This window comes from Oncorhynchus nerka, linkage group LG22 (assembly GCF_034236695.1).
Source record: "Oncorhynchus nerka isolate Pitt River linkage group LG22, Oner_Uvic_2.0, whole genome shotgun sequence".
Taxonomy (NCBI): domain Eukaryota; kingdom Metazoa; phylum Chordata; class Actinopteri; order Salmoniformes; family Salmonidae; genus Oncorhynchus; species Oncorhynchus nerka.
The window spans coordinates 57,302,464-57,329,610 of record NC_088417.1 but is presented as its reverse complement, the minus strand read 5'-3'; the positions used below and the strand labels follow the sequence as shown (position 1 = coordinate 57,329,610).

The window sequence follows — 27,147 nt, the reverse complement described above, 5'->3', positions numbered from 1 at the left end:
ATTTTCTATACTATAGAATAATAGTGAAGACATCAACACTTTTAAATAACACATATGGAATCATGTAGTAACCAGAAAAAGTGTTAAACAAATCAAAATATATTTTATATGTGAGATTCTTCAAAGTAGCCACCCTGTGCCTTGCAAAAGTATTCACCCCCTTGGTGTTTTTCATATTTTGTTGCATTAAAACCTGTAATGTAAACATAATTTTACTTGGATTTCATGTAATGGACATACATAAATAGTCCAAATTGGTGAAGTGAAATTTTAAAAATTACTTGTTTCAAAAAACTCTAAAAAAAAGTGGTGCGTGCATATGTATTCACCCCCTTTGCTATTAAGCTCCTAAGTAAGATCTGGTGCAACCAATTACCTTCGGCAGTCACATAATTCGTTAAATAAAGTCCACCTGTGTGCAATCTAAGTGTCACATGATCTGTCACATGATCTCAGTATATATACACCTGTTCTGAAAGGCCCCAGAGTCTGCAACACCACTAACCAAGGAGCACCACCAAGCAAGTGGCACTATGTAGACCAAGGGGCTCTCCAAACAGGTCAGGCCAAGGTTGTGGAGAAGTACAGATCAGGGTTGGGTTTTAAAAAAATATCAGAAACTTTGAACATCCCACGGAGCACCATTAAATCCATTATTAAAAAATGGAAAGAATATCGCACCACAACAAACCTGCCAAGAGAGGGCCGCCCACCAAATCTCACGGACCAGGCAAGGAGGGCATTAATCAGAGAGGCAACAAAGAGACCAAACATATCCCTGAAGAAGCTGCAAAGCTCCACAGTGGAGATTTGAATATTTATTTTATTTATTTTTTATTTTACTAGGAAAGTCAGTTAAGAACAAATTCTTATTTTCAATGACGGCTTAGGAACAGTGGGTTAACTGCCTGTTCAGGGGCAGAACGACAGATTTGTACCTTGTCAGCTCGGGGATTCGAACTTGCGACCTTTCGGTTACTAGTCCATAGGACCACTTTAAGCCGTACACTCCACAGAGGTGGGCTTTACAGAAAAGTGGCCAGAAAGAAATAAGTAAACATGTTTGGTGTTCGCCAAAAGGCATGTGGAAGACTCCCCAAACACATGGAAGAAGGTACTCTGGTCAGACGAGACTAAAATTGCGAAAACGCTATGTCTGGCGCCACCCCAACACCTCGTATCACCCCAAGAACAACATCCCTACAGTGAAGCATGGTGGTGGCAGCATCAAGCTGTGGGGATGTTTTTCATCGGCAGGGACTGGGAAACTGGTCAGAATTGAAGGAATGATGGATGGAGCTAAATACAAGGAGATTCTTGAGGGAAACCTGTTTCAGTCTTCCAGAGATTTCAGACTGGGACAGAGCTTCACCTTTCAGCAGGACAATGACCTTAAGTGTAATGCTAAAGCAACACTCTGGTGGTTTAAGGGGAAACATTTACATGTCTTGGAATGGCCTAGGCAAAGCCCAGACCTCAATCTTATTGAGAATCTGAGGAATCTGTGATTTCTGTACATAAGCGGAACCCATCCACCTTAAAGGAGTTAAAGCAGTTTTGCCTTGAAGAATGGGCAAAACTCCCAGTGGCTAGAAGTGCCAAGCTTATAGAGACATACCCCAAGAGACTTGCAGCTGCAAAAGGTGGCTCTACAAAGTATTGACTTTGGGCGGGTGAATAGTCATGTTTCATTTTTTTTTGTCTTATTTCTTGTTTGTTTCACAATAAACAATATTTTACATCTTCAAAGTGGTAGGAATGTTGTGTAAATGAAATGATACAACCCCCCTCCCCCCCCCCCCAAAAAAAACACATTTTAATTCCAGGTTGTAAGGCAACAAAATAGGAAAAATGCTAAGGGGTGAATACTTTTGCAAGCCATGGTACGTACACTTTCAGTCATGGAATAGTGAACCAAAACAACTTCTTGTGACTCTCAAACCCGGGTCCGGGAGCGTAATCATCGCCTGACACTAATTAGCATAACGCAATGGACATAAATCTTCCTATTCATGAAAATCACAAGTGAAATATATTGGAACACAGCTTAGCTTTTTGTTAATCACCCTGTCATCTCAGATTTTCTAAATATGCTTTACAGCCAACGCTAGACAAGCGTTTGTGTAAGTTTATCATAGACTAGCATAGCATTATGCCTTGCTAGCAGCAGGCAACCTTGTCACGAAAATCAGAAAAGCAATCAAATTAAATAATTTACCTTTGATGAACTTCGGATGTTTTCACTCACGGAACTCCCAGGTAGATAGCCAAAGTTCATTTTTTCCCAAAATATTATTTTTGTAGGCGAAATAGCTCCGTTTGTTCTTCAGGTTTGGCTGAGAAATCGCCCGGAAATTGCGGTCACCACAACGCCGAAAAATATTCCAAATTAGCTCCATAATATCGACAGAAACATGGCAAACGTTGTTTATAATCAACCCTCAAGGTGTTTTTCTAATATCTATTCGATAATATATACGTCGGGACAATTCGTTTTTCAGTAGGACCGATTGGAGTAATGGCTACCTCTGTATTTTACACGAGAATCTCTCTCGGAGCCTCCATGTGACCATTTACGCAATGCCTACGGCTATTCTTCAACAGAAATGCGTAAAACTATGTCACAATGCTGGAGACACCTTGGGGAATACGTAGAATGTGTAAGCTCGTTGATGGCACATTCACAGCTGAATAGGGACTCATTGGAACGTAGCGCTTTCAAAACCTGGGGCACTTCTGGATTGGATTTTTCTCAGGCTTTCGCCTGCAACATCAGTTCTGTTATACTCAGACAATATCTTTACAGTTTTGGAAACGTTAGAGTGTTTTCTGTCAATTATATGCATATTCTAGCATCTTGTCCTGACAAAATATCCCGTTTAAAACGGGAACGTTTTTTCCCCAAAAATGAAAATACTGCCCCCTAGTACCAACAGGTTTTAACTAAATGTTTCATTAGTTTTATGGACGATTTTTGTAGAAACGAGAGGTCACCAGGAAGTGACATTTCAAAGACCTCGCACACTTTCCTTCTGTGGCTGTGCAGACAAAATGGAAAAAAAACATCATGTTTCTGTCGCTTAATTTGTCATGTTGTTAAAGCTTTGTAATGTGCAAAAGTACAATGTAAGTCTTCAAATAGTAAGATAGATACCATTGTTAACTAAATGTTTTATGAGTTTTATGATGATTTTGTAATGTTTACTGACCAAGTTGGAAAACATGTTGACATTTCCAGGGGCTTAGCTAGCTTCATATATTCCAGTTTGTAACATTTGATATGAAATGGCCTTTTAAAAGTAATTACAATTCATCACAATTTGATGACGGTAGTATGATATGACTTTTTGAAAAAACTCATTTTAATACACCAAATACCCAAATCTCAAAATGTAATTTTAGCCTGTGGTACCTGGTCTTAAGATGAGATCCAATAGATCCAATAGAATGTTCAGGCATTGTTTTTTGAGAAACTCATTTTCAATGAGCATGTGAACGTTCCAACTTGTCTCAACAATCCTTTATCAAAAATCTGCCTGTGAACATTCAATTGCATAGACTCCCACACAACAAGACATATATAAATATGAAAAACAGATAGCTACATTTTTAGAGAGGTTATCATATATCAATTTGATCAGGGGCTTGTGGGGAACAATTTAATACCATCAGATCTTTGCCACCCCAAAGTGGGCAAACTTCTAGTCTGACCCATGGACTACTTAGGAAACTTCTTCACTCAATGAGGATTAGCTTCTAGTACAATGTATAATTCAACAAAAAAATACTCCAGCACTGATAGATCATACAGATAGCGGTTTGGGATGAATGGTAAATCCTATTCCATTCAACTTTGTCCATCTTTATCTGTTTGTGCCTCCAAAATCAATGACAATTCTAGACTCGATTGATTAGTGAACTAGTATATCTAGTCATTGAAATTGGTTTTCTCAACCTTTTCACTGGAAAACCAGTCTTTTGAATAGACATCACTTGGTTTTACTGAACTAGAATACACTGTAACCATCACCACTATTTTGTCTATGCCCCGACATTGCCCTCTATAGGCCTGATGTCAGGATACAGGGCATGACATTATGGCTTCAACCTATACACTTGTGGTGGTTAGCTTTAGGTGGTCAGAGAGTAAATATCTAGTACTTATAGAAATGTTTGAATACCTTATAGGTCGAACTATCAATTTTGAGATTTGTTGGTATTTTGGTCCGTTCATATTAGTATTTTCAAAAAAGAAACATAAAAATGTCACATTTCTTATTTTAACCACTTTAAAATGTACATAGATCAATAATTTCAAAGCTCTCTACATTGAATTACACATAATTTAAAAGCCCATTTCATACAGAATGTTACAAAATTTGATCTAAATCGGTGTTTGGCATTTGGTAGTCTTATTTCAGTGTACTTGTCTTTAACTGCAATTTTCCAAAAGATAGACTCTTCACACACGGCAATTCATTTTTCTCAGCTTCAGAAGAATCTGCATTCACCACATTTCACATTTTGTGTGGTCATGCTTAGCTATATTATCCAGACCTGCCCAGAGGGAATTGTTAAATATGTTGAAAAAAAAAATTCTTTGGAAAAATGCACCAAAAAAATGCACCATAAATGTTATGTCTTACGTACATTTTATGTCTTTAGTATTTTACAGATAAAAAGATGAAAAGTATTTATCCACAATCTTCTCTGGACATGTCCTGGAGTGTATTAACAAAATATAACCAAAATATTTAGGCCGACTTCATTCATGTTTCCAGAAGAAGAAAAACAACATGCTGCAAATATGCGCATTTCTAATTAGATATTGGTAAATTCTACTTCCCCAGAATCAGATGAACCCATGGATACCATTTTGATGACTCTACATCCAGTAGGAAGGTAGATCTAGTTTTGTGTGCCAGTGCTAACTAGCGTTAGCGCAATGACAGCATGCTAGCAGTTAACATAAGAGTCCCAGGTATTGTGGTGAAGCTAGTTAGCAATTGCGCTAACGTTTGTTAGCAACTTCCTTCAAACTGCACGCAGAGACATAACATTTTTATCCACAAGTTCATCCGACTCTGGGGAATTGCCAAAATCCTGAAATATCCCTTTAAGATATGTAGCTATGTGGGACACCTTAGGTCATGTGTGGCACAAGAGACTGTCAAGAGTCCACTAACTCCATTTACCATGTGTGTCCAAGCTCTCTACAAGGTGAGTGATACTGTGCTGCCTCGGAAAAGCAGGCAGCTGTGTCTGCACTTCCTGAGACCCTGGCTGTAGATGTGTGTGAACGTGTTTGTGATGCATGCAGTCACATTAGCCTGAATAACCTCAATGCATTCTGCATGAATCCTTCACCATGGTAGGCATCAAGTGGTTTCTCTGAGTTATTGGTAGCCTAGTTAATGGTTCTAATAGAATAATTGGATGTTATTATTATTCTACTATACAGTTATTATTGTAACTGTTATTATGACTCTCCATGTCTTGTCATTCGTCTCGCTCACCCTGAGCAATTAAATTATGTTTTTTATGATGATGGTTGCGAGATCATGGCCACATAGTCATCTGTCTAAAGTAAATCTGACAGTATCATAAATGATGACAAAAGGGTTTCCTACTAATGGTTTGCTTTCTTTAAAAATATCCTTGTATTCCCAAGACACTATAGTGTACTTAAGACAAAATCATCATTGGCCCCCATTGAGAATGCCTGGGGCAGCACAGTCAGAATGGGAGTCAGTCGGGCTGAGAACGTCCATCACAATAGAGTGGCGCGACCGTGAAATCCATCAATAGGTTGTCTCCTGTCTTATACAGCCTAGTATCAGTATGATGTTGATCATGACTACGATCAATTGTGCTATCCGAAGAAATAGGTCATTTACAGTGCATAACCTACATAGTCTACGTCTTTTTAAAACGCACAATACAGAATCTAGATAGTCCAGTCTATTTAAATGTAAAGTACAGACTCAAGATAGTCCAGTCTATTAAAATGTACAATACATACACGTAACCTATATAGCGCAGTTTATTAACATGTACAGTACATAATCTAGATAGACATTGACCATTTCAATCAACTGATAAAAACACAGCTTCTCCTTTCCGAAAGCAAATCCTGATGTCCTGAACAGCTCACACTAATGTCTAGAATCAGGAGGCATTGATAGGAACAATACTGAATCACTGATCTCTTATAACAAGTAGCCCTGGACACAAAAGCCACTGTCTAGTAGTCGAATGCCTTTTATGTAGACAGGGCTGAGGTTAACATTCTTGGAAGCTTTGAGGAAACTTAGGAAGACAGCCTGAAATGTTTTTATTATAGGCTACTCAATTGAGTAGGTTGTGTCATTTTTCAGATCATTTGCTTCTCATGTGTTTGTAAATGATGGTTCCCTGATAGTGCTTTTGCACATCATTTCCCCCTGATACAGCTCAACTCCCCCAGTTGGATGACACCTTTCATGACTGAAATGATTAATAAAAGAACATCTCTTAGTAGTTTCTGGCGCCCTTAATGCCCATTATTCTCCAACTGTTGGGCAGCTTCCTTAGACAAAATGAAAGACAAAAAAGTAGTTGCATGATGCCAACATAATGGTGCATTAAACTGTTTTAATCTATCAGAAAACTGCAGATTTATGGAGGTATATGTGCCTAGGTAGGATCATTTCCTACCTCCAAAATCAAAATGTCAGAATGTAGAAGGGGTGAATGACATGATCTTTGACATTTATTAAAGCAACAGATGTTAATGCAATCCAGATAGCATTTGAACACCTTGAACACTGTCATCAAAATGGGAACACTGCAATTACATGTACTCTTCATTCGATGGATAAAGGCTAAACTTACATGCATATGTCATAGCAAAGCTACTTGCGGTGTCGACCATGTCCACCTGTGGTACCAGTCTGGGAATATCCTGGTGATGGGAGAGTGCAAAATGAAAAACCTCATTTTCATGGGAGCCCTTTGGGAACAATCCCCCTGTTAGCAAGACAAAGACAATCATTGAAGACAATGTTGAAAATAGGTTCACATCAACTGTCATCATACAACGAATATTTGAATGTATTACAAAATTTGACGTATGGAGACTGTCATGCAACTTTGGAAATACGCAGCATTTAGATATCAAACTAACAGGATGCAGTAGTGATATAGTAAGCATTCCGTGTTGATAATACTCACCTATATTGATATTACTTGGGAAACTTGACCCATAGCAAAACCCAACACAAAAACTGACAAAGACCAAGGTAAAGCTTCGCTGCATATTTCCTTTTGCATTGGCGACGAACAAAGAAACAAATTCCAAAAGGTCTGCTTCTGTTTCTCACAAGGCTCTGTCAGTTCACTGACTCACAATGCATCCATAGTTGTAATAGACGAACTGAATTTGCAGAACTGTATTGCAGCCTGGTCTCATAGCAGCTTCAGAACCGCTCTCTCCCTATGGTGGTACTCTCTTTCGCTGACTCTGCTGTGCACGCAGACCTAAGAAGAATAACCATGCCAATAAACGAACCGACTGAGAGCCCTACCTACATTAGATATAGTCTGCGGAGTTTCAATTATTATATCAGTATGAAATGGGAGGGAACGATGGTTTTATCATTCTAGCACAGTATTCACACACGGAAAATGACGCGTAAATGAATTGGCACAGCACTGGGAATGCCCAAATCCCTTGCCCAGACTGTACCACTTTTGTAGCTGTTAAAGTAGCGGAGTTGCCAAGACGTTTATGGAATAATGATTGTGCATGCAGCTCTTTACCTGTCTATTTTTGGTAATAAAGTGTAGCCTAAATTGATTAGTTAATAATTATATTTATGTACACAAGTATAGTAAAAAATATTGACACTTTATTAGGTTATTGCAGGCTATAAAATGTATAGCCCAATCACCTGCTCTGTCACATAATAGCATATAGGACAAAGTGTTTAAATTCTAAGAAAACAAGACGTCGGATTGTCTTCACTGGCAACCGAGATCAACTCTGCGCGCACTATTCAAGGATATCGGAAAATAATGGGCGCCGTAGAATGCTGCGTGATTGCCCTGATAATAACCTCATTACAGGCTTGTTTGAACCCACGATTGTTCTCTTGTCTGGAGGCTTATGACTTTGGATCGTGGGAGAGACACTGACAGAGAATACATTTTTAGAGTGTTTGCTCTTTTTGGACAGCATAATATTTATTTTTCTGTTTAGATCGGCAGATTTGGCGCCATACTGTAGGTTTTTGCAAACGGAAGAAACAATTGATCCTGTTTATTCGAACACTTGAAAGGCTTAAAACAATATATATTTTTAATAATTTAGACGCTCTTATCCCGAGCAATTTACAGTAATGAGTGCATATATGTTCATACTTTCCTCCAGTGGGAATCGAACCCACAACCCTGGCATTGAAAGCACTATGCTCTACCAACTAAATCAAACCCATACCGCTGACGTTGCAAGTAGCATACTATACCAACTAAGCGACACCGGACAATACAGCGATACAAAGAGGTTCAACATTACTTAAAACTGCAGAGCAAAAGTAAAACCATAGGTAGTAAAACATCCCCTTGGCAGGACAACTCTCCAAACACGTCTGAAACAGGTTAAAAATGCATGTTCCTTTACTAGGTAAAAGCATGTGCACCTGTGTCAGTCTGAACAACCAAGGAGAACACAGTAACAATTGACAAGACAATTATCCGCAGTGGTGTAAAGTACTTAAGTAAAAAATATTTTATAGTATTACTTTAGTAGTTTTCTGGGGTATCTGTACTTAACTATTTAGATTTTTGTTTTTGTTTTACTTCACTAGATTCCTAAAGAAAATAATGTACTCTTTACTCCATACATTTTCCTTGACATCCAAAAGTATTCCTTACATTTTGAATGCTTAGCAGGACAGGAAAATTATCAATTATACGCTTGTCAAGAGAACATCCCTGGTCATCCCTACTGCCTCTGATCTGGCAGACTCACTAAACACACATGCTTCGTTTGTAAGTGTTGGAAAAATATAAACAATAAAATGATAATATAGGGAATTTTAGATGATTTAAACTTTTGCTTTTACTTTTGATACTTACATATATTTGAACAATTACATTTATTTTTTGATAATGAAGTATATTTAAAAACCAAAACTTTTACTAAAGTAGTATTTTATTGGGTGACTCACTTTTACTCAAGTCATTTTCTATTCGGGTATCTTTACTTTTACTCAAGCATAACAATTGGGTACCTTTCCCACCACTGATTAGCAATTGGGGTGTGCGTGGCAATCAGCACAGGCTATATGGAATGTTTGAAAGGAATGGCAAATACAAAGACAAAGACATTACTTGCTTCAACGGTTAAATAAAATAGTCTAGTCCAAGTGAAGTCTCTCCCTCATTCACACTGGATTTGTGAGAGGCCTCTGATTAAAAAAAAGAGTTGTTCATCTCTTACATATCTGTATCCACATCCCAGAGTTTACAATGTTTCCATGCTAGCAGTAAAGCAACATTTTAAAACAACATTTGTTGTCATGAGCATTTACTGCGCAATTCTATACATTGCAAACTCACAGCAAAGAGCACATGAACGATTCATGTTAATGTACTTCTCTATTTTCCACAAACTACAGTGGGAAACCAGGAAATTAATAAATTATGAATGCATTGTGCATACACAGCATCCATAAAATGCAGAATGACAATGCATTACAAACCTGAGAAATTAAACGCTGTTTAAATCAGTTCTGCTATGTGCTGTGGGCACAGTTTGCAGCAGGGGGCGGGAGTAAAGCCCATTCATTGCGCTTACATCCATGGCATGTTGTTTTGTGGTATTCATAACACATTATGCAAGATGCAGTGTCATCCAAACACATTTCCTCACCTTGGATTCTAGATGAAAATGTAGATATCGTAAATACAGCAATATAGTAGTGCAGAGTAAAGATGGCATTTTCACCGCCACAATGAATCACAGAATTTCACAAGCAGAGGATCAGCCATTGTTAAATTCACAATGCGTACAAGAAGATGAATATTTCTGAAATATGAACATTTCAGTGTATTGGTTAGAACACAAACACTATGTGGTAAGAAGGAATATGGTTTGACTTGTGAATGTGTTTGGAGACAGTTGAGGGTGAGTGTGGATGTCACCTCAACAGGAATGTCACCACGGTACTGGACAATATAGAATGACTAATGAGATGAGTAAGAGGAGGAATGCAAGGTACCACTGTCACTTCATATGTATCAGAGATGGTTCACTGAACCACTCCTTCATGAAGAGTACAACCTTAACTCAGACCTGAAGACTTGTGTTAGCTCCAAGAGCCAATGTCTTGGCTTTCGCTCACTGGGCTATACTGTCATCTAGAGTTGTGCAGACGGTAAAGGGTTTGATGCCAGTCGTCAGCAACACACGCACAAGTGATTATCACTTTATGTTCTTAGTTGAAAATATATATTTTTTAATCCCCAAATAATATAATGGATGTTTTACAATTGATGTGTTCAATGGACACTTGATTTGTTCAATTGAAACTACAATGACTGATGTCACAAACACTCCTACAAGGCTATAATGTTCAAGATCTGCATTATTCACTTGGATACGAACGCTCTCTTTCATATCCAAGCAACAGATAGAATGCTGAGCTATTACAGTGTGTTGTTAAAAGTAATTAAAAGAGAGGTGTGCACGAGCACTACCAACTCGGGAGATCATTAGATTACATAGGGAAAGAACAACTTTGCTTTGGAATGCCATTTTACTAAACAGTGTCTTGTTAGTTTACAATTATGGCTTTTGCTGTTTAAATATTAAATGTACACATAGCAGTAACACCAGGGTGGCATCAAAAGGCCTCTACGTTGTGGAATTCACCCAGCTCTCCCATGGTAATTTTGCCTGTGAAGCAAGTGCCAGGAATATGCCTTATGGGAGTTAGTTACTGTTGTTGTTGAGAGTCGGTTGAAACACAAAACAAATATATAATTGAGTATTCCTAAATAATACATTAATGCTCTAAGTTTAATAATTTACTTTGGCCTGAGGGTATGTAATCCTTGTGTGACTATATGTAAGGTGACTACAGAGTGTGTACTGCCCTTTTTGGGGAAAGAGACCCTAGTGACAGAAAAGGGGGAAAAGACAGCTTGTCTCACAGCCTTGTGTGGCACTAAACTTTTTGAACCATGTATTTATCACTGACATGCCCCCTACAGTATACTAAGCAAGTCAAATAAACAAAGTAATTGTCCATTTGGTAAATAACATAGGAAATAGGACTGGTATGTTTGTGAAAGAGATTTTAACATCAGCCCTCAAAACTGGCTTTTAAAGTGCAAGGAGATAAGCCTCACCATTTCACCCACTATGTTAAAGATCATGGGACGGCGATGCATCATATGTTAGTGTCTGTTGCTGAATGAACCATCTAGGATTTGAATTGTCTCTAGGTAAGTCCCACTGACCTCTTTGTCTGTGTCAACAATAAATAATCAGATCCACAAAAGCACATATCTCTTTGGGATTTACATTACCACATGAATCACTGAAGGCTGCAATTTGTCAATTATATAGTGTGTGCATTGATCACACCAGTTGACCACTAAAAGTCTCAAAGACTGGTTGAATCTGAGACATCGATCGCCAGGACAAACAGCCCCAGACAGGCAGGCCCATCTTGTACATTGTGTGTAGTAATTGGTCAAGTCCTGAGGCACGACACGTTTCAACATGGCACCCATTTATGTAAAGAGGCCAATGGATGAAATATTAAACAGATGAATAATGGAACGAAACCATTCGACCAGCTGACATCCATTATTCTTCAACTATGTGTCGCATTGATTGTGCATTTTTGTTCACAGCGCAATCAAAACACTGGCTATTTTAGCTTCTCTCCAGGTCCTGACTCTTTTCCCTGGCTTGCGAGAAAGTTGATAGAGCATGGCTAATTCACTGGTGCTCAGAGGTAACATTTGCAGCTTTAAAAGCCTTTCACCTTTGAAAAGCAGACAGTGAGACAGGTGGTCTCAGTGCGTTCACCCACGTAGAGGAAGGAGAAGGGCTATTACCGTCATTATTACACAAAGTAGTCTGTGGTGCAAAAAAAAGCCTCCTGCCTTTCATATTAATTTTGCTTCTGCATCTCAACTGTCATATCTTGTTATTGCTGGAGGCGAGAGGAGAAGCAAGTGTTTGTCTCGAAATGAGGCGCACAGGATTTTTTTCACAAGATGGGATGATGAGGGGTAAGAATCATACTGTCAAATCTGTCTGTGAAGGACTGGATACATCAGCTTTTCCTGTTCAAAGTCTTTGATGTGGGAAGAAGAGAGCGAGCCTTTGATTGTGCATCTTTGATTTTTAAGTCGAAGCCTTTATAAGCCATTTCTATACACACTATATCGAATAACAGGTGATAGATCTAACTGTGGCTTTTGTACTGAGTGTGCTGCTAGAATGGGAGTTTTGATTAAATCAATCAGAAAAAAACACTGTGTGAATCAAAAGAAACTCAACTATCAAGTCAGCACTCTCCCAGTGCATGAAGAGTGTTGATATACCTTAACCCAGGAAACTCTGCATACTCTGAAGACCTGGATATCTGTAAACAAGTGTTACCTGACATGTGTTACTCAACATACTGTAAGCGTTACCCAACAATGGAAGTACGGTGAATTCATTTCCAATGCTACCTCTGAAAATAGAGACATTTGACATAACTGCAGGAAACAGAGATCATGGAGCGTGTTGCCCTTTGAAAATTTGGCCTGTGAATTTCACTGTATCATGTCTGGATCTCCCTAATACTTACTCACATGTTGCACAAGCAGTGGATTGACAGGTATGTCTGTTAATGTCCTCTAAGGCCTGGTATAAAGAGACATAAGCTACACATGGTTATAGCTCTATTCCCTGTTGCAAGGGCACTTTATCAGCAGGCGTATGGCCTCATGAGTCTTCTCAAGCACCCCCTGTGGATAGGCCAAATACCCCCCAGGGGCCCTAGTACCCCTGGTTGGGAACCACTGCTCTATACTCTCAGAACGTACATAGTTCTGAGTGGCAATAGTAACCAGCATTCACAGAGTGCTTGATAACAGTATGCCTCCTCTTTGGGCATTGCTTATCCACATTGTATCAGATCAGTCAGACTTTAAAGCAGGTTAACACTAAAGGTCAGAGAAACACCATCAAAGACACTGCAAATGCTACCCCTCATCGGAGACCTTTAGGGGCCCAACGTGAGAGAGGATCTGTCGAGAGCTCATTTCTCTCATTTCCCTTGAACTACTAACACTTCTCAGAACATTCTGACCTCCATCCTCTGTGTCTCAAATGTTATTACTGGAGAGCCAGAGGGGAAGATAGTGTCCTTAGCATGAAGTGTAGAGATGTCAAATTACTCCGCTGATTGAAGAAGACTGGGATGGCTTTGTCACCGTCATGGCAGAGAGGAAGTGGATGAGCACAGCAAGTCACCTCATGAGTGTAACGATGTTCGTCTGAGGAAGAAGGATTAGACCAAAGAGCAGCGTAGTACGTGTTCATATTTCCTTGAATTAACTGAACACTAAATACAAAAGAACAAGAGAATAAATGAAAACCGAAACAGTCCGGTATGGTGCAAACACTGAAACGGAAAACAATTACCCACAACCCATAGTGGGAAAGCAGGCTGCCTAAGTGACAATGAGAGAATTTTGACTGAGTCAGTCTATGAGTGGGGACCTCAGGTTCTCAGGTGAAACACGTTCTGAATTTTTTTCTTGAATATTCCTGTAGGAACTGCAAATGTTCAAGTTGCTATTAAAAGTTAAGGCCTCATACAATGAAAGTGATTGTGATGGCAATATGAGTCAGTAATTATATTGCAGTAATGTGAACACTAAGTAATTAAAGTTACTCAATAGATGTCATGTTTTCCGGGGCTCCAGAGTGGCGCTGCGGTCTAAGGCACTGCATCTCAGTGCTAGAGGCGTCGCCACAGACCCTCGTTTGATTCCAGGCTGTATCACAACCGCCTGTGATTGGGAGTCCCATAGGGCAGTGCGCAATTGGCCCAGTGTCATTAGGGTTTGTCCAGGGTAGGCCGTCATTGTAAATTAGATTTTTTTTTACTAACTTGCCTAGTTAAATAAAGTGCCATGCACAGACAAACTTTAAGCTCAAACCGACATGCCAGGAAAACCACTATTGGCCTCTTTGTTAATCTATATTTTGATTCTATGCCCATGAGAAGGAAGACTGATTCATTGTTCAAGGGAACCTGATTAAGTAAAAGTCTGCTGATTTGCAGGTAAAACATTTTTGGGGGAGGAGTTCTAAACTAAGATGTGGGTGACTCCATGGGCTACTTTGAAATTCCGTCTAATCAGCCTTATCTCCTTAAATCATATATAATTGATTTTATTTTGGTTGTCATGACAACTGTGGAACTCTTTGAAGCCATTTTATTGCTTCTGGGGAGGAGTTGTAATGACTTTCAACTTTATAGCACCACAAATAGACTGTGCAGCGCTGGAGCATAAACATTGTGCACCCTGGGCTTTGTGAAACAGAAAAACTGACACGCGTAGAGATAGAGGAGGCGGAGAAGGATAAAAATGAGATAAAGACGTGACAGACACCTGCTGTGAGGACTTGCTAATGAAGCCCATACAATGAAACGAGAACGTGCAGCTTTGCAAACACAACAGGCAGCACATAGTAAAACTTTTTTGAGAGGGTTCTTTCAGCTTTCTATTGTCTCTGAGATGCTTGACAACAGGCAACATATGGCACTAAGAGAATCTGGCAGCCAGAACTGAGGCACCCCAGAGCTCATCACACATCATGGAAACCTAATTAATACGGTAATGAAGTCAGTAGTTTTATGCTGGAATTAAGATATCGGCTGTCAAAAAAATAAATGACTGTAATTCTATAGATGCTGTTTTAAGTGATGGATCACAGAAGAACAGGAGCAGATGGCATCCCTAGCCGCGTCCTCAGAGCATGCGCTGGCTGGAGTGTTTACAGACATGTTCAATTTCTTCCTATCCCAATCTACTGTCCCCACATGCTTCAACATGTCCACCATTGTTCCTGTACCCAAGAAAGCAAAGGTAACTGAACTAAATGACTATCACCCCATAGCACTCACTTCTGTCATCATGAAGTAATTTGAGACACTAGTCATATCACATCTACCTTACCTGACACCCTAGACCCAATTAAATTTGCTTACCGCCCCAATTGATCCACAGACAATGCAATCGCCATCACACTGCACACTGCCCTACCCCATCTAGGAATACCTATGTAGGAATGCTGTTCATTGACTATATTAAAAATCCTACAATGTGATTTTCTGGATTTTTTTTTCTCATTTTGTCTGTTATAGTTGAAGTGTACCTATGATGAAAATTACAGGCCTCTCTCATCTTTTTAAGTGGGAGAACTTGCACAATTGGTGGCTGACTAAATACTTTTTTGCCCCACTGTATGTATATACTGTATTCTAACCTATTCTGCTGTATCTTACACTTTGACATTGCTGGACCAAATATTTATATACGCTTAATTCCCTTCCTTTACTTTATATTTGTGTGTATTGTTGTGAACTTGTTAGATATTACTGTTAGATATTACTACACTGTTAGAGCTAGAAACATAAGCATTTCTCTACACCCACAATAACATCTGCTAAACACGTGTATGTGACAAATACAATTTGATTTGAATTGATTTGAGATGGAAAACTTTTTTGAGTGTGTTTGTATGTGGTGTGTTTGTGTGTTACCAGACACCCAATAGGAATATTTAGTACAGCCTCTGTAATGGTAGCTTTTTAAGTGCTTCCTTTGTCTATTATAACCCATAGCTGTAGTACTGACTCTGATGTTCCTCCCCCATCAGCCATTTTGCTGAGAATAAAGTGAGGCTAAAATATGTAGCTAGGGAATGGTTAGTAGGGGTTCCAGCTAAGTTGTGGCATGGAAAGAGGGGGAACCTGAAAGTAGAGAGAGGAGTGGTTCAGAACAGTTGGATATTCTCAGACAATCCTCTGCAACACTCATTTTCTTGTTTTCTCCTGCTCCATCAGTAAATCACTCATCTAACTAAAGGGCCTTTTTGCGGATGATTCATTCAAGTGCCAGCACAGAACAGTAACAGTGTTGTTCCTTATAGAAGCCAGATAAAATAACAATCTTCCAGATATATTTAACTGATTAATATCAGTTACAAAACTGCATACTCAATAAATAAATCAAAAACAGTGTATAAAAACGGAGTGTACAAAAGCAAAACAAAAGATAGAGCAAAATAGTTTACAAAGTAGGCCATGACTAGATACAGTCATTTGAGGATAACAACTTTGTTTTGCTTATTCGCCTGCCGTTTCCCACCCATCTGTCAGATACCTGTAATAGGAGGCGGAGGGAAAGCAGAGAAGCGAACACACCTAAAGTCAACCTTACATCACTCACAGTGTTCCATTCCAGGTTTCTGCTGTGGTTGCAAGCTGATGAATAACTCATCAGATAATGTGATTAATAATTTGTAATATGACAATTAACGTGTTGGAGGTTTCCTGCTGAAAGTTGGAGATGAAGTCAATGCTTTATCCATGTTTTTTTTATGTTGTTATATTGGGGAAGCTAGAAAGCTGAGCTTGCAGCAGAAAATACAAATCAACAAGAAAGTTATGGGGAAATAGAAATGTGACTCATATCAACTTGCAGGCAAATTGTTACAAAGTGCTGAAGAAACTGAAACATGGACGTTTATAGCTCGAAACTACTGTATTTAGACATTTTAGAACTGCAAACTGGTGAATATAATTTCTTAGAGTTTCTCTTACAAGAGAAAACTGTACTGTAAAGAGTTGGATTACACCATATTCACATGTATATTTAAACATAAAAACAAAACATACTTTTTCAGGTTCCATAAACCCAAGTGTTTACAGTGTTATGCATGAAACCACATAACATAATACATTTTCATAACATAATATATTGTTACATTTGTCCTTAAACAGGGAGCATGCCCAATACACCATCATTTAAAAATGTTAAATGTATCATCATTACCATCATCATGTTAACTTTTAAATATGATGTTATATGATTATATAACTATAATGTTTGGCTATATCTATATATTGGGCTGTTCTGGCTTGAAATGACTAACTTTACTAAGTAAAGCTTACTTACTTACTCACTTTACTTTACTCACTTACTATACCTGTATATTGGAGTTTCTTGTGGAGAGAGCAGAGCAGGAAGTGTAGTCAGTGCAGTGCGTACTGTCAGCAAGGGTGTCCTGCACACTTTGTCTCACTTAAGCACCATCAAACATTAAAATACATCCTTCAATTAATATTTAAACGATGCTCTGTGCCAGCCATCCAATCTAATTGTTCATGGCACAGCATTAATATTTTGGGAAGGAATTATTTAATAAAGGTGGAGGCTCTGCTGTTATAAACATTATTTGTGCTCTTTATTGAATATTGATAATTCAATGTGCATTCACTTTTCATGTTGTCACAAAATACTGTCTTTTATGAGCATGATTGGAATACGTATTGTCAGATTTAGCTTATTACTGTAAGAATTTTTACATTGTGTCATTGGGTCAACTCATATGGATAATGAACAGAGTGAAAAGTGATTGAAAACACATATAACCTAAATAAAATAGCCTCCTCCACATCTGCTCCTGGACTCCTCAATCAAAACACATCATAAAACATGCTCCAAATAAGAGGGTGGAAATGCATATCTGACACTTTCATCTGCTTAGAAAATTTGCCTGTAGTCACTTGTTCAGTGGAGTGGAACTCAGAAGGTAACTAATTGCAATGTTTACACAAATCTGGAACGCAAACTTCCTTTCGCTGCCAAGAATCAGTCTGTTGAGCTAACTTAGCTTGCCTCTACATATGGCAGACAGAGGTGCAGTCTGTGTAGAGGGGCGGTCAGCCAAGGAAGACCTCAGAGAGAAGGGGAGAAGACATCCAATATGACAAAGGCACTGGAGTTGGACCTGTTCTCCTGTTCTCCCTGAGTTCCTTCTCCTTCAATCACCCTGCCATGGTTGTCATCAGTATTAGGATTCCTGCACATCCATGATCACCCCAGCTCTAACCTAGGGCTCATATCATTTTGGATCATACCCCAACCAAAATAAATGACCCCCAGTCCTAACCCGGGGGTGGTTCTGATTTTCCTCTTGCTCACCACTCAAATACAGTATCTGACAAAACATTTTTCGGAATACTGGAACTGATGTATGTGGTTACTTATTAAGATCTTATGACACTCAAATTGGGTTGCTCCCCCTGAAACCTGAACAGGTCATTACTATTCTTTGAATCTAGATCCAGATAAATACATAATGTATAATAATGTACATCATGCACTAAAGAGTATACAAAGGTTGATCTGTTTTATTACACCAGTTAATGAGTTTCACTACTGCAGGGATTATGGTACGCTGCTCATTAAAACACTGTGTAGGTCATCACTGCAGAGCTTTCAGGATACACATTTTCTTATAATCTCTAACAGGAAAACATTGATTACTCCAGTAGGTGACGTAAATAAACATGGAACCCTGGCTGCTCACAGTGGTGCTCCAGCCCATTAGAGGAGACCACGGTCAATCAGTGTGCTCACGAAGCATCAGCAGCTTCCCTAACTCTCCTGCCTGTTTGTGACCTGTTTCATCACATTCATGTGGTTACATAAGTTCTACAACGTACTTTCAGGGTTGCTTTTGGCTTAGTCCCCCCCCCCCAAAAAAAATATTTTATAAACATTTATAAAATATAAATATTTGACATTAAAATCTCTCCCTGCCAGTGTAACAGGGTTGGTTATGTTTCCACTTGACACTGCATAAATATGTATTTGACGTTTATATATTCTAATTGGTTGGTTCAAGTCAGATGTCAATAAGGTGTTATGCCATTGGTCATGCTTGCAGATAGGGGAGATCGCGAATGTAAATTCTTTCCAGTCTGATACTGACCTGCAAGCGGTGGGTCACATTCTGAAATACTGTATTCTATTTTCATATTTACAATGTGTAGGAATTCACTATGTCCTGATGTGTATATACACTGAACAAAAATATAAACGCAACATGAAACAATTTAAAAGATTTTACAGTTCATATAAGGAAATCAGTTAATTGAAATGAATTAATTAGGCCCAAATCTATGGATTTCACATGACTGGGAATACAGATACACATCTGTTGGTCACAGATACCTTTAAAAAAAAGATAGGGGAAACCTAGTCAGTATCTGGTGTGACCACCATTTGCCTCATGCAGTGCAACACATCTCCTTCGCATAAAGTTGATCAGGCTGTTGATTTTGGCCTGTGGAATGTTGATATTGGCAGGAACTGAAATACGCTGTCGTATATGTCAATCCAGAGCATTCCAAACACGCTCAATAGGTGACATGAATGGTGAGTATGCAGGCCAAGAAAGAACTGACATTTTCAGCTTCCAGGAATTAGGTACAGATCCTTGCGACATGGGGCTGTGCATTAGCTGAAACATGATAATGCACAGACCTCAGGATTTCGTCAAGGTATCTTTGTACATTCAAATTGCCATAAAAAAATGCAATTGTGTTCTTTGTCCATAGCTTATACTTGCCCATATCATAACCCCACCGCATTCTGTTCACAACGTTTTCATCAGCAAACCGCTCGCTCACATGACACCATACACACGGTCTGCCACCTGCCCGGGAACAGATGAAACCGGGATTCATCCCTGAAGACCACACTTCTCCAGCGTGCCAGTGGCCATCAAAGGTGAGCATTTGCCTACTGAAGCCAGATACAACACCGAACTGCAGTAAGGTCAATACCATGGTGAGGACGATGAGCACGCAGATGAGCTTCCCTGAGACGGTTTCTGACTGTTTGTGCAGAAATGATTCAGCTGTGCAAAACCCACAGTTTCATCAGCTGTCCAAGTGGCTGGTCTCAGATGATCCTGCAGGTTAAACAATCCAGATATGGAGGTCTTGGGCTGGCTTGGTTACACTGCCAAATTCTCTAAAATGATGTTGGAGGCGGCTTATGGCACCAGACCAGAGCTCTGGTGCACATTCCTGCAGTCAGCATGCCAATTGCACGCTCCCTCAAAACTTGAGACATCTGTGGCATTGTATTGTGTGACAAAACTACACATTTTAGAGTGGTATTTTTTTTATTGTCCCCAGCATAAGCTGCACCTGTGTAAGGTTCATGCTGTTTAATCAGATTATTGATATGCCCCACCTATCAGATGGATGTATTATCTTTCCAAAGGAGAAATGCTCACTAACAGGAATGTCAACAAATGTGTGAGGAATAAGCTTTTTGGGAATATGGAAAATATCTGGGATCTTTTACTTCAGCTCAGGAAACATGGGACCAACATTTAACATGTTGCGTTGATATTGTTGTTCAGTGTATATGTGTACAGTACCTGTTAGATATTGGGGTATCCTGGGATTTTTTGTCTTCGGATAATTTCATACAAGCATGATTTCTCCCTCCCAAAGCCATAATCTTGTTGCAGCCATGCAGGATGCCTGTGACTCTGTATGACTTAACAGGCAGAGTGGAAAGGTATGGCCCTAATCCGCTGACAGACTAAAATATTCGTCCTCAATTCATCCTCAAAATTCCACAAGTGAACTACACACGCTTTTGATTTTTCAACAACAGAGGTGTTCTGCTTGTGTATTTGTGAGTGTGTCTCATCTGTGTTTGTGTCTGAATACTGTAAGTAGCATCTGCACTTCTGTTACAGACATATACCGAAAGCTGACAATGAGAAGTCCTCACTTAAAGATATTTTTGATTGATCTGCTCCCACTGTTTTTAACTCAAGGTGAAATAGAATGTGATTAACATGAGGTAAATAAAGCCATTATTCATTGGTCCTTCTCTTGCCAGTCGTGGCTTTTGGAAACTTTGACCAAAATCCATTTTTTCTGTCTGAACCTCATGTCATGTGTTTCTGTCTGTCTCCTTGTTGTTGTTTATCCCGATGCGTCTATCCTTGCCGTTGAGCATGAGATGCTGTGCAGGAGAGATAGCACCACGTTCTCTCAGTAGCATGATTGTGTGACTCATTTCGGCCCTGTTCTGTGACAATGACCCACTGAACTCATCCCTTTGAACCAAGATCTTCAGGGGGGTTCCAGGTAAAAGTACATTTCAATTTTGTGTGTGTGTGTGTGTGTGTGTGCACAGTAATAAATAAATAAATAATTCAACATACAATTGTAAAGCAACCAGCTGCAATTGGTTTGTGAGTTTGCTCAACATTTAGGCATATACTGTAGCTGAACTAACATACAGTCTGAAGCGGAATTGTAAGTTCACTCAGCATTGAATTTTAGTTTGAGTGACCATACATTTCAACTTGAGAATTGATTTTTCCCTTATTTGTATATTTCCCAGTGCCTTGCCTTTCAAGTTTGTAGTTAATTGTAGTTACCACCCATGACTGTATTTGTTAGCGACAGATTCATGGTTGTTGTATTCAGTCCTGTAGTCTTCACCAAGTGAGTGTCTAAGTGAATGTTATCATTCAAATTAAATTATTTATGACAATATGTTACATATATCATAATTCTTTGAGGGCCTATAGTGCCTTGCAAAAGTATTCATCCCCTTTGGCGTTTTTCACATTTTGCTGCATTACAACCTGAAATTTAAAATGATATTTATTTGGATTTCATGTAATGGACATACACAAAATAGTCCAAATTGGTGAAGTGAAATGTAAAAAAAAAAAGTACTTATTTTAAAACATTTTTAAAAAACAAGAAAGTGGTGCGTGCATATGTATTCACCCCCTTTGTTATGAAGCCCCTAAATAAGATCTGGTGCAAACAATTATCTTCGGAGTTCACAAAATTAGTTAAATAAAGTCCACCTGTGTGCAATCTAAGTGTCACATGATCTGTCACATGATCTCAGTGTAGATACACCTATTCTGAAAGGCCCCAGAGTCTGCATCACCACTAAGCAAGGGGCACCACCAAGCAAGCGGCACGATGAAGACCAAGGAGCTCTCCAAACAAGTCAGGGACAAAGTTGTGGAGAAGTACAAGTCAGGGTTGGGTTATATAAAAATATCAGAAACTTTGAACATCCCATGGAGCACCATTAAATCCATTATTTTAACATGGAAAGAATATGGCACCACAGCAAACCTGCCAAGAGAGGGCAGCCAACCAAAACTCACAGACCAGGCAAGGAGGGCATTCATCAGAGAGGCAACAAAGAGACCAAAGTTAACCTTGAAGGAGCTGCAAAGCTCCACAGCTGAGATTGGAGAATTTGTCCATAGGACCACTTAAGCCGTACACTTTACAGAAGATTGTCCAGAAAAAAAGCCATTGCTTAATGTGTTCGCCAAAAAGCATGTGGAAGACTCCCCAAACATATGGAAGAAGGTACTCTGGTCAGATTGAGCTTTTTGGCCATCAAGGAAAACGCTATGTCTGGCGCAAATCCAACACCTCTCATCATCTCGAGAACACCATCCCCACAGTGATGCATGGTGATTGCAGCATCATGCTGTGGGGATGTTTTTCATCGGTAGGGACGGAATGAAGGAATGATGGATGGCGCTAAATACAGGGAAATTTCAGTCTTCCAGAGATTTGAGACTGGGACAGAGGTTCACCTTCCAGCAGGACACTGATCCTACACAACAACACTTGAGTGGTTTATGAGGAAACATTTAAATGTCTTGGAATGGCCTAGTCAAAACCCAGGGTGAATAGTTATGCACGCTCAAGTTTTTCGTTTTTTTTGTCTTATTTCTTGTTTGTTTCACAGTAAAAAATATTTTGCATCTTCAAAGTGGTAGGCATGTTGTGTAAATCAAATGATGCAAACCCACAAAAAATCTATTTTAATTCCAGGTTGTAAGGCAACAAAATAGGAAAAATTCCAAGGGGGTGAATACATTCACAAGCCACTGTAAACAAGGTATTTCTGTTTTTTCGCCTTGTCATTATGAGGTATTGTGTGTAGATTGATGATGGATTTTTAAAATATTTAATCCATTTTAGAATAAGGCTGTAAAGTAATAAAATGGGGGAAAAGTCAAGAGGTCTGAATTCTTTCTGAATGCACTGTATAACACCTTATTGTAATGATTCTTATAGGAAACTTTTTTTCATGGACCTCTTTGTTGCTGATTCTTGTGTGCAAAAGTTTCCCCTCTCTGGATTTTTTCTAGTTAACTGAAATATTGATCACTCTTAGCAGTGGAATTTTCAAAGCAAAAGCAGCGGCGTAGGTGCATAGGCTTTATTTCTCTGTGCAAATGCTTTTCCTGTCTTTTGGGAAGCTATTTTAGAAGATCCACAATATGCCACTCTTGATGTTGCAGCTGGAAAGTGTATTGTTGCACGGCTCATTTAAATTTCCCTGGATACCCAGATTCCCTGCTAAGGCCAAACACTACGCCACGCCCACGGACGTTAGTTTCTTATCTGCATTGAGTCTGGATCTAAGTACCTCCCCAACCCTTTACCGAATGCGGGGAATTCGGGCCGTCTGACTGGTCCAGAAAGCAATGGGTTGGGCCAGAGGCAGAACACACGTGGATAAAGCGCCATTTTGAAAATCTGTCATTGGCTTTGACACTCTGATTGGTTAGAGAAGATCCAATCATTGGTGACTTTGTTTTGTAGAACACCTTCACCACAAACAACTTCAATGTTGGCAGTCTCAGACTAAAGTATGTAGCGAACGACAGAGCACCGGAAGAATTTTGTGTGATTCGTCAGGCTATATTTAAATAAGGCTTCTGCTGGAAATGACTGGAATCAACTGCAGAGAGAGACTCCATGAGTTGGAGCTGGTGTGTACATGATGCCTTCTGATGTACAGGCTAATTCCATATATAGTACATCAGCACATGTGGCAGATACAGGGGATCAGGCATTAGGGACATCATGTGAATCTCTGCAGTCAGTAAAAGAGCAATCAAAGACTGGAAAATGTCATGCTTATATCAATATGATATTAATGCAGCAGGATAGAATATCTTCTGTCCTCCATCTTCAACATGTCAAGTTGTGGCGTAAATCATCTTAATTTGGCCTATCTGTATTCATATTGGCTAATCATATTTCCCCATGTAAAGGCTTATTTTCTCAATGGAAGTGCCATTTAATATGCAGACTGCGCTCAAAGATTGTAGGACAGTGTTTGTGTGTGTGTGTTGAGTCCCATGTACTAATGCTCTCACCATCTCTTGCTGTCATTCTCCATCTTACTCACACAGACACACACAAACATATACACATATATATATATATATACACACACACACAATTGCTTAATCAACGTTATTATGAGTGGACTTCAAAAGGACAAGAATTTGAGCTAATGTGTTCAAGTTTGTTTACTCAGCAAACTCTGCTCGAAGTGAGCTGAATTTGAACAAGCTTGTTGAGTAAAATTACAAATTCATGTTTGCTCAAAACCACATCTATCATCATATTTCCCAGCATGCTCTATTGCAGGTTGATTTTCAGAAATCTTTGTTTTAATACCTGTGTTTTTACATGTACATTGTATGTATTGCATCTCATCTCTGTTCATTTCTTTCTGCAGACAAGTCAACAAATCCACACTCAAACTCACCCTCAACATCGAAGATACCATTGTCTCTCCCTCCCACCACGCATGCAACTTGGTGTCATTCTGGATTCCACCCTCTCTTTCAACCACCACTGTCAAACCTTCATTCTTCCACCTCTCCAGTCAGGTCCTCCCTCTCCCGACCTGGCTCTAAAACCCTCATTAATTAGTGTATCTCTTCCCAACTAGATTACTGTAACTCACTACTTTATGAAAATGGGTGACACCTGGAGGGGGGTGGAGACAATCACAAGATAGGTGAAACAGATCCGGACCACGTGGAGACCACGTGAATGGGACCTTGGGAGAGGTGAAAGGGGAGAAGGCAGGATGCTGTAACCCCGGATGAACCTGCGGTAGAAATCGGCAAATCCCAGGAAGCGCTGCAGCTGCACTCTGGAGGTGGGTTGTGGCCAATCCACCACCGCTCTCACCTTTCCAGGATCCATCTTTATGTTGCTTGCAGCTATGATGTATCCAAGGAAGGAGATGGTGGAGCGATGGATTTCACATTTCTCTGCTTTGACGAACAGCTGGTTCTCTAGAAGACGCTGGAGGATGTTCTTGCGCAGTGAGGAAAACAATGAGGATGTCATCAAGGTAGATGAACATGAACCGGTTCAACATGTCACAAAGAACATTGTTAACCAGGGCCTGGAACACAGCAACACAGTTGGTCAGTCCAAATGTTATCACCAGGTATTCATAGTGCCCGCTAGCTGTATTAAATGCAGTTTTCCGATGGTAGCCCCCTGGAGCTGTTCGAAAGCCGAGGCGATGAGTGGAAGCGGGTAACGGTTTTTATCCGTGATTTCATTCAGGCCCTGGTAGTCGATACACACGTGCAGGGTTTTGTCCTTCTTCTCCACAAAGAAGAAGCCCTAATACAACATTACATTTCATATCCTCAATCCTGTTGGCCCAACTAACCACATAGGGTTCATAACCTTAATGACAGTGATAACCACATTTAGCTACCTCCGATATGTGGTTATCATACCAAAATATACACCACAGACATGAAAATAGACTTTGCCACCCCAAAGTGGACAAATATGTGAAATGTGGCCCTCTCACCCATGAACTAAAAGCACCAACTGACAGAGCTATGGTGTGGTTTTAATGGAAATCTGGGCATGCCCTCTCAATTTGTGCATCAGTTGGTGTCCTATCATTTCTCAATTCCCCTGCACAAGTATTAGTCACAATGCCCTCCAGTAAAAACACACATTAACATAATCTGCCATTGAAGATTATTAAAATTAAGGCAACAAACTCATACATTTCCAATGTGCTGTTCATAGCAAGGCATGTTTAATTTAGATTCCAACATGGGAAATTCAATGGAACCTTCCATGTTTGTGCCAAAATCCCCCTTATCAGCTAATTACAGATTGGATGAGCGAAGAATGGAAATAAATTGCCTGGGTACTTTCTAGTCATCTGTTTTGTCTGTGCATAAAAATACATAATGTCAAACATTGTTGGGCAATCCAAAAAATAAAGACTGAACTTAGAGTCTTCCGTTTGCTTCTTGTGAGATAAGTTGACTTTGATGAGTGAGAGTGGAGTGGCTAAGAGTGTACCTCCACATTGGTAAGAAACCATTTCAGTTGGATTATACAGTTGAAGTCAGAAGTTCACATACACCTTAGCCAAATAGACACACACCTGTCTATATAAGGTCCCACAGTTGACAGTGCATGTCAGAACAAAAAGTAACGAGGTCGAAGGAATTGTCCGTAGAGCCACGAGACAGGATTGTGTCGAGTCACAGATCTGGGGAAAGGTACCAACATATTTCTGCAGCATTGAAGGGCTCCAAGAACACAGTGGACATCTTTCTTAAATTGAAGAAGTTTGGAACCACCAAGACTCTTCCTAAACTGAGCAATCTGGGGAGAAGGGACTTGGTCAGGGAGGTAATCAAGAACCTGACGGTCACTCTGAAAGAGCTCCAGAGTTCCTCTGTGGAGATGGGAGAACAACCATTTCTGCAGCACCCAACCAATCATGGCCTTTATGGTAGAGTGGCCAGACGGAAGACCCTCCTTAGTAAAAGGCACATGACAGCCCGCTTGGAGTTTGACAAAAGGCACCTAGAGGACTCAGAACATATTCGAAACAAGACTCTCTGGTCTGATGAAACCAATATTGAACTCTTAGGCCTGAATGCCAAGCCTCACTTTTGGAGGAAACCTGGTACCATCCCTACAGTGAAGCATGGTGGTGGCAGCATCATGTTGTGGGGATGTTTTTCAGTGGCAGGGACTGGGAGACTAATCAAGATCGAGGGAAAGATGAACGGCGCAAAGTACAGAGAAAACCTGCTCCAGAGCGCTCCGGATTTCAGACTGGAGGGAATGTTCTCCTTCCAACAGGACAATGACCCTAAGCACACAGCCAAGACAACGCAGGAGTGGTTTTGGGACA

At 39.7% G+C, this 27,147-nt stretch overlaps 1 protein-coding gene across 3 annotated transcripts in view; it reads right to left on the bottom strand.

The window, feature by feature from the left end:
* Nucleotides 1–7,579, bottom strand: part of LOC115105406 (glutamate receptor 1-like) — an 89,433-nt gene extending 81,854 nt beyond the window's left edge. For 2 of the 3 annotated variants that reach the window (XM_029627411.2, XM_029627412.2), the window contains exons 1-2: nt 7,213–7,579; nt 6,874–7,008 (exon numbers count right to left, since the gene is read on the bottom strand). In XM_029627411.2, the coding sequence (XP_029483271.1) occupies nt 6,874–7,008; nt 7,213–7,297 (220 nt within the window). In that variant the 5' untranslated portion in view covers nt 7,298–7,579. Of the gene's footprint in view, nt 1–6,873; nt 7,009–7,212 lie in introns of those variants that run through there. The other variant, XM_065007275.1, reaches the window with a different exon arrangement.
* Nucleotides 7,580–27,147: the final 19,568 nt, after the last annotated feature.